This window comes from Xenopus tropicalis, chromosome 1 (assembly GCF_000004195.4).
Source record: "Xenopus tropicalis strain Nigerian chromosome 1, UCB_Xtro_10.0, whole genome shotgun sequence".
NCBI classification, from domain to species: domain Eukaryota; kingdom Metazoa; phylum Chordata; class Amphibia; order Anura; family Pipidae; genus Xenopus; species Xenopus tropicalis.
Genome location: NC_030677.2, coordinates 140,123,342 through 140,132,611, shown reverse-complemented (window position 1 = coordinate 140,132,611; position 9,270 = coordinate 140,123,342). Strand labels below are relative to the sequence as shown.

Here is a 9,270-nt window from a genome sequence, read left to right as displayed (position 1 = left end):
GCCAGTTCATTTTGTTTAATATTCATTCATATCATGTGACCATCACGGGATTCACAATTCCTCCACCCACACAATATTATTGTCATTTTAAAGATTTATTTATACATTTTACATAAAATCACAGTAATAAATAATTTACAGAGCTCAACAATCACACTATCAAAATCCAATCCATTATTTACCCTTTTAAAGCCAGAAACACCAAAGCAAATGTTGACATCTGGAGGCATCTATGGTCTGCAAATGGCTAATACAGCACTTCATATATACACATACAATTATTGTTCTAAAAGTTAATTTAGATAAAAAAGCTGCACACGCCTGGCACTAACCCCTTGTGTGCTGTGCACTGGAGCAAAAGTAAGAAATTTCTAAAAAGGAGTTTTCACATAGAAAAATAGAACATTATCAGATTCCAATAAAAGTAGTTGGTGTCGTGTGCAATATGACACCTTCCTTTTGAGGCACACAGTAGGAAATTCAAATCAGTCCTTTTCCCCCTTTTAAAAATAAGCCCTCTCCCACAAAACTGAAATACATGAAATGTATCACCCAAAAATACCCAGGCTTCTTCAAGAATTGCTTTTCACATACAGTTTTTGCACACTACAGTGACCTGCAAAAATGGAATTCATGTTGGCCAGTAGCACCCACTGGCATGTATATTTCATCAACAGGAATGGGGCTGCATTTCCACATATTTAAGTAATGAGTGGTCAAATCAGTGCAAGTTTGCCATGCATGAATGAGGCCATATCTTAAAACAGCTATCCATTGGACAACAGAACAATTATGCTTTTAAGGCCAAATTTAAGAAAGAGGGAGAAATGTTGAAATATGGCAAGAAGATTAAAGAAATTCAAAAGATTCAATCTAAATCCCAAATGACTAACCTTCTACCCCAGACTGGAGCTACCAAGCAGTAGTTTAACTATACATTTACCTTATAATTTAGGATTTACATAATGATTTGATACACAGATCATTGTAAGGCATGTAGCATTTAGAGATACTTGAAATATATAAAAAAAACAACAGGAACCCTTTATTAAAAAAAATAGTGCAATTCATGGCATAGCCTTTCAGCACATGAAGTGTGCTCAGTCAGTGAAAGCATTTAAAGGTGGAATATTTAAATAAGGGCACTTTAAGTGGGCATATTAAATGAACCATTTGGTTAATGATTCACTGAATTCTATATTTACTGAAGAATCGCTTTCATCTCAAGAAAGGGACAAGGGATTTGCACTTGGCAAGCTATTACAATAAACAATAAAAATAAGAGGTGCTTAATCCTACAGGTATAAGACTTGAAGGGCTTGTAAAGTCAAAAACTAAAAGCCCAGTCCCATGTTGATCTGTTTAATCCCCATGGTCACCCTGCATGCTGGCTATTTTAACTTAAAGAACACGTAAAGTCTATTTAACTGGGGGTGATGCCAAAATGTTTCGCACCCCCCAGTATACTCTACTGCGCATGTGCAAAAAGTATTTCATGCATGGGATGCCAGTAGAAAGTGAAGTAAAATGGCTGCATGGTGATCAGACTGGTGCAGGGAAAACACTTAGCGAACTATTCCACTGGGGGGTGCCTAACATTTTGACACCTCCCAGTAAAAAAGACTTTACGTGTCCTACAATTAAAATACAAAAGCCTACTATTAACACAGAAATGTAGTGAGGTATATGCAAAATATTGCATACCATTATTTAGCTGATTGAGCCTAATGTATTTCTGGGAGATACATTCCTTTTCCACTTTATTTTGGCCATAATGAATTCTATTATGTCTGTCCATTCTCAGACAATCCTGCTTAAAGGATTTATCCCCTCTGCCTAAAGTAAAAGTTGACGAGACTGGGAGTCAAAAGGGAGACACTTATAAGAGAAGGTAGGGTGAATTAGTTCAAGTGACGCTAAGGAAACTTTGTGCAACTAGGCTTGCATTAGGGAGTAACAGAAGTTCTGTTAACATACAATTAACCCAACATCTCCTGCCTCACTATCCCAACCTTCTGCCAGGGGCAACAACAACATTTCATCATCTTCCTCGTGTCTTTGAAGGTCTTCTCCTACTTCCTCCTCTGGCCTCTCCCTCCCTCTTCTCCCATCTGATGTGTCCTCTGCTCCAAGAGGGTGCAAAATTCTCTCTCTCATCACTTGCATCATGCCCATAAGACCCCTCCCACTCCCAGAGTACTGAGGTAGAGTGGAGGCTTCTGTCTGGGCAGAGGAAGTATCTGGACAATCTAAAGGCATCTTAACAGGAAGAGCTGGAGCTGTGGGGGTCTCAGTACCCTCTGATGCAACTTCTGGTGATGGTGAGGTCTGGTTTTGGCACACTTCTACTTGGGGTCCCTGTGCACGAGGAGGAAGAAGTCCCCAACGGCGCAAGCGTCGAAGAAGACGTCTGACTGCACGAGGTGGGCGTCGGCGAGGAGGTAATTCATTAACTGCTCCAGCAGGGACTGGGGGTGCTTGGTGAAGAAACTGTAGGAGGCTGCGTAAGTTCCCCATAAAAGAGCCCTGTTAGGATAGAATCAGAAAACACAAATGGTATGGCCATGTCATAAAAGAACACAATAGGAGTAACAAAATTCTTAGGAGACCTTGGCACCAAGAGAATTCATATTGGAAACCTTGCTTTACATTATTTGTTGAATAACCATGGTGACACAAGCAATACAATATCTTGCAGTTTAAAAAAAAAAAAGCAAACTCAGGGCAACATGTAAACTAATGAAAACGAGTAGTACAACATGGGTTAACAAGAAAAGTTTCAAAGAACACGGTTGGACTTCAGTGGCATCACTGCCCAGTGGTTTTGTTCCCTTCAAAGCTTCTAGTGTATGCACCTTTACCATTGGTAAGGCGTATGGGTCACTCATGACTTAAGAGTCACATGGAGAATGATCCCCACAATTTCTCTGCTGGTAATTACATACACATTATACATTGTAAACAATGTAACAAGTTTTCTAGATATTGATGGATCCCATAATTGCACTGCCAGGCGAAATAAGATTGCTACAATTTAAATAAAAATATGATAACGCAGTTTGCTTTCCAAACAGTTCACTTTTAGTATCTATGGGGCAGCCAGGCATAGAACTACTCACATCATTTGGGTTCTCTGTAGGAAAGTCTTCCACAGGTGGAATAGCTCCTTGGGCAATCAGTTGACCATATGATGGTGGGGCCTGTTGCTGGATGAGCTCTGCATCCATTCGGGACAAAGGTGCAAAGACACTGTAAAAAGAAGGTATCAATTGTATTAAACTAGCAGCGCTTAATCTTATGGTTCCCTTCACCCTTGCAACTCAGTCTTACCTATACTCCCGTGCTCGGGTAGTATAAAGCCGACATGTACAACCAAGTGCAACAACAAGCAGCGTAGCACAGATAAGGCTTCCTATGACAGCTGCAGCAATGACCTTGCGAGGTAGTGTGTATCCGCATCCTCGCTCATCGCTTCCATCTCTGCAGTCAGCCTGTCCATCACAAACCCATGCCTCATATACACAACGTTCCAGGTCACAGTGGAATCCTCCAGGCTGACATGCACGGCATCCCCTCTCATCAGTACCATCCTGACATGATGTTTGGTAATTACACCTCTCAGTAATGGGATAACAAGCACGGGTCATGGCACAGGGGTAGTGCCCAGGAGCACAGCCTGAACAATTCATTTCATCCCGGCCATTGGCACAGTCCCAGGCACCATCGCAGCGCTGTGCTTCAGTGTAACAGCCACCACCTTCCTCTACTTCATCATCCCACAAAATACCAGGGCTGGATCCACAAGGGTGGTCCCAAGGAAGACAATAGCCGCGCACCCGATAAGTGGCATTAAATCCCCGAGGACGGAAAGCAGAAAACCAAATACCATGAAAAGGAGAGCCAGAAATGTGGGAACTAAAGGAAGGGGGACCAAGAAGGTCAGTCTTATGGGGGCCCGAGTCACGGTTTATTGTTTTAGAAGACAAAGGAATGTCAGGGCTTGGAAACTTAAATCCTGAGCCATGGGTGACAGAAGAAATGGGACTGGGGTTACTCAGAATCTCAGAGCTGTAATGATACACAACCATGACCCTTCCTCCCACAGACTCCACTGTAACTGATTTTCCATTGCTTTGCTGGTCAAGAGCACGAAGAATGCGATTTGGATCCCCAGCATCCAATTCATACACTACAAGAGCATCAGACCCAGAGAGCTGAAGAGAAGAAAACTGCAGGAACAGGCCACGACTATCTCCAGAGTCAATTAGCCAGTGGCAGGAAGTAGGCAAGGGATTGGGTGGAGAGTCTGGGTAACCCGGAGGAGAGAAGACCCCATAAAATTCCAGCAGTGTGAAGCTGCAGTGTGGGGGACACCCAATCTCATCGGACTGATCTTCACAATCAAAGAAACCATCACATCTAGAAGACAGAGGTAAGCATCTTGACCTGCAAAGGAAATAATTTTGGGGACAAGGAGAGGAGTCTGGATAGAAAAAGAGACATATCATTACTGGACAGTCATGGAAAATTAAATAAGTTGTTAATTGCTATGTATACATAGTATATAAATATTAAATGTACATTTATTATATAGTTCTAAAACAGGACAGGAGTTAGTGCAGCCAACATGAACTGGAGACAAGAAACATTGTAAGGATACTACTTTGCAATTTAAATAAAATATAGGCAGCACAAACAGTGATTAAAGGCCAAACAGTTATTATACAAAATCCTGCTGGGTGCTTGTTTATAACATATTAAGCTATCAAATTAGCCATTATCTAATGACAGCATAAAAGGTTTGTGCCCCTGACTAGAATAGGGAATGGTCTTTAAAGGGTTTATGCCAGCTATGTAACCATACCAGGTGCTGATTACTAGAAGGTGAAATATTCTGTTCCTGTAAAAACTGAGACTACAATTCCACAACAATATGCAAAAGTAAAATCCAACACATTCCTTACATAACAGTTCTGCTTGGCTCAATTCACTTTTATTAAACTCTCACATACAGTATTGATTTTTGGAACCCATAGTATTATTTACTTGCAATATTTTTTACAGTATGCTGATTTATAATGGAAAATCCTGCCTGCTAACACTGTGATGCCAGAAATCCTCTGTGCCTACAGTATCAATGTTTATATATGAGGATATCATGGGTACCCTGTGATTTATTTACTGATCACAGCAAGAACACAAAAAATTCTGTTCTTGCACAATAAAACTTAAAGTAACAGGCATAAACATAGAGGGGACCAGTGGGGGCTCCAAAGGGAAGAGGCGAGGGCTTGTTATGGATGACATGCAATATGTGAGAAATCACAGGTAAAGATTCATTTTCAGCAAGTTCTGCTATTTTTGGCAGCAGGCCAAGGCCCTCAAAACTTGTGCCCCTGGAAAGGGACCATGACTTGTGATTTAACATGAGAACAATTTTACATAGTTTAAAACAACGCTTGTAATCGGACTTGGAATCCCAATAAGAAAGCACCAAAATCCCACAGAGTACATTTTAAGCAAATAATTCTATTCTATTTTAATCATTTCCTTTTTCTAACTAATAAGCTTGTGCTTGAGCTTAACCAAGCAGCATGAATCCACATTGGTGTAACAGTTACTGCCATTTTCTGGTCTATCAAGTTACTCACCGAGAATAGCGTTTCCCTTTGTGAATATCAGCCAGCCTGAAAAAGGAAGCCAGTACAATGCATTAGAAAGTACTCTTACATAGCACAGTTTCTGTAACAAAGATCATAAGGGTGGGGATTCTTTTGTAGTCATATCCTTACAAATCAGGAAGCCAGTTGTAGCATGAATATTTGGGCCAGGATGGAAAAACAATGACTTTTTATATTTCATGCAGACACAGAAAACCTCAACTAGTACCCAGAGAAATCTCTCTTAGCAAATGAGCACAGGGTTTGTCAGATGGTGGTTTCAGGTCTATCCTATCTGTATGTGACAACTTAAGAAAGGCGTTAGATTTCATATGATATTTACCGTGACCACAGTGGTCAGAAACAAGGAAGGTTTTGGTAATTTACATATCTGAGATCAGGAAATAGATGGGCGGGGCTCTAACATACTTGTTATTTACACACTTTAGTGATTAGTAACTGGAAAGGGGAAGGGGCTGTAAACTGTATGCCCCTCAGAGATAAAGAACAAAAGGAGAAAGCAGTACTTGTTATTTACACAGTTGTCATGAACTATACACCCTGCTGAGATTGAGAACTGGGGAGAGGGGATCTATAAGGGCTCTGGCACACGGGGAGATTAGTCGCCCGTGACAAATCTCCCTGTTCGCAGGCGACTTATCTCCCCGAAATGCCATCCCACCGGCAAAAATGTAAATCGCCGGTGGGATGGCATACGTGGCGGTGCGATTTCAGTGAAATCACGGAAGTTGCCTTGAGAGGAAACTAGCATTAACGATCTTTCGTGCGACCATTGGTTGTTCCCACCCTCCATTGACGTTCAGGGCTGAATTGTCAGATGTGGAGGTAAAAACAATAGAAATTCTACCTTCACCTGTTGATTCAGCCCTAAACGTAGATTTTGCTTGGGCGCCTGATCAAAATCTTTTAACTTGCTCGATCGACAAGACGACCGACATCCGCAGCCTTTGCGATACTGGTTGTCTCGTAGAAAATTAGGTTTCATATGATAATATCGGTGCGTGTATGGCCAGCTTTAGGCTACGCCCATGACTTATAGTCATGTTAAATTAAATTTCTGCAAAAATAAACGTGTTAAATTTTTACACAGAAATTATGCAATGTTGCTCGGATTTAAATATTTAAATCAGGGTTTGGTATTTTGACAAATTTTTGTGACAATTCTTTTTTTTATGGTAAAATCAACCTCACCAGCCAGCCATATCATACGTGATGTATAACGTAATTCATTCTTTTTGTTTGTTTTTTTAGTTTTTAGGCACAGATCTTGGGTATTGGTGGGCATTCCTCATTAATAGTACTCAGGGCTAAAGCTGCACTACAGGGCACCTTAAAATGCTACTTTGAACTACATACAACGATCCAGCCTGTCAATTTGAACAGGAACTACAGTCAGCAGGTAACACACAGCTCAGGAGTGCTTCAGGCATCTATGCCCATCACATATGAAGGTGTTTTTCCAATGAAGGGCAACTTATAAGGAGAGAGATTCTAGGTACGTCATAGACATTTCTGTAAGACATCTGTAAGTGGCACCAGTTGCTGGGACCACACATATAAACGCAAGGGAAGATTCCGCTATAGTAAGACAGCAGAGAATTCCCGAGGGTGAGGTCCTATACCTTATATACGACGCAGGGAAGAAAATGTAAGATTCCGAAATGTTAGCTTACCGAAAAATAAAAGCGCCGGGAAAAGAGACATACTGCTCAGGATATCAGTGCTCCGTTACTCAGTATCTCATATGTCCTACATAAGCTCTTTCCAGCCTTCTTTAAACTTTCTGCTCCTTTTGCAGATAAGACCCTAGCTCCCCTTCTTCCTGTTTCTTATTTTTCTCCTAGCTTCCTGCTTCCAATTGCTAGACTCTTCCGGCTCTCTCACCCCCCCTGCTGCTAGGTACGCGCTACTGCAGCGCTATTTCCACTTCTGTTCCTTCCTGCTGCTAAAGGGACTGAGCCCAGGCTGACTTGTGCAGAACCCCAGAAGCAAACTGTCCTGTTCTTCGGGCTTCAAAACTAAGTGTCAACCAGCAGTGTCTAATAAGCGGAACTGGCCCAGTGGCCCAGAGAAAAGATCCATGTGGCGGACCCTAGTGTGGCATATACTTGTCAGCTGACCTCATGTCAATACGGTGAAAATGATTTGCTCCATTTTTGAGACTATTTTTCATATTATCTTTTATTTGTAATGTGAAGAGATATTAGGTAGTTAAAAAAAAACCTGGGACCAGCTCCTTCATGTATCCTATACAGTATCTTCTTCTATTGTACAGCGCTGCGTACATAAGTAGCGTTTATAAATAAAGTATCACAGGGCCGGATTTCTCAATAGGGCGCCCCTTTTGCCGCCCACCTCAGCACCCAAGCCGCACGCATGCGCACGCACCCCCCCACCGCCGCAACCACGCCACTTCATTCATTTGGAGCCAGGGGGCTAAAGTTTCTGCGCATACTGTTCCCATTACTCTGCATACGTGCAAATTATTCTGGTGGCAGGCAGCTCCTAAATTTCTACCTCCCTAGGCCTGGGCCTTTGTGGCCTCGCCACAAATTCGGGCCTGTATATACATATATATACCATGGTGTCACCTGTATGTATTGCATGCTGTGGAAGCTCCATTGTGGCCTGCACCCATGAGCACTTCTTATCTTGCTCATCTGAATGAGGTGCAAGTTATGGAGCTGGAGGGGGGAAGCCTACCTAAGAGTAGTTACATAGTTAAGTTGGGTTGAAAAAAGACCAAAGTTCATCAATTTCAACCCTTTCAAGCAAACCCCAACACACACATAGACCCATACCAACCTATCTATACACTCACATACATAAACCATATATACCAACAGCAATACTAACTAGATTTTAGTATCACAATAGCCTTGGATACTGTTCTTGTTCAAGAATTCATCCAGGCTCCTCTTAAAGGCATTAACAGAATCTGCCATTACCACATCTCTAGGAAGGGCATTCCCCAACCCACTGTCCTCACACTAAAAAAACACCTACGCTGCTTCAAATGGAAGCTCCATGTCTCTAAATGGAATCTGAATGGCTGGCTTCTAGTGCACTGATCCTTTTTACAGGAAAAAAGAACATCCTTTATCTATAATCCCATCTAATGTACTCTAATGTACAGAGTAATCATGCCCCTTGCAAGCTCTTTTTTTTCCAGAGAAAACTACCCCAACTGTGACAGTCTAACCTCATAGTTTAAATCTTCTCTCCACTTTAACAGTTTAGTTTCACTCAAGGTGAGGTCTTGCCAGGGACCTATACAAAATTATGTTTTCATCCCTTGAGTCAATGCCCTTTTTTATGCAAGACATTATTTTATTTGCTTTGTAGCCACAAAATGACACTGCCTGGAATTAGGCAACTTGTTATCTATCCCCAGCTCCTTACAATCCGGGCAGATTAGTCTCCCTGTGTGCCAGAGCCCTTAGTGTGTAACTAGTTACACTAGGAGATTAGTAAGCCAGGGTAAATCTTTGCTACTGCAGGCTACTGCGTAGCTTAGAGTTTCTCAAGTAGCCAAATGTTTCCTTGCAAGGCAACTATAGGAAAGAAACTAGGGACATTGTTGCCTGTG

At 41.7% G+C, this 9,270-nt stretch overlaps 1 protein-coding gene across 1 annotated transcript; it reads right to left on the bottom strand.

Annotated features, from left to right (window-relative positions):
• Positions 1-7,555, bottom strand: lrp10 (LDL receptor related protein 10). The gene is made up of 5 exons (XM_002941516.5): positions 7,355-7,555; positions 5,652-5,687; positions 3,331-4,483; positions 3,120-3,249; positions 1-2,526 (listed from the first exon to the last, which is right to left on the bottom strand). The coding sequence occupies exons 1-5, from the start codon at positions 7,383-7,385 to the stop codon at positions 1,969-1,971; spliced, it is 1,908 nt and encodes a 635-aa protein (XP_002941562.3). The 5' UTR covers positions 7,386-7,555; the 3' UTR covers positions 1-1,968.
• Positions 7,556-9,270: the final 1,715 nt, after the last annotated feature.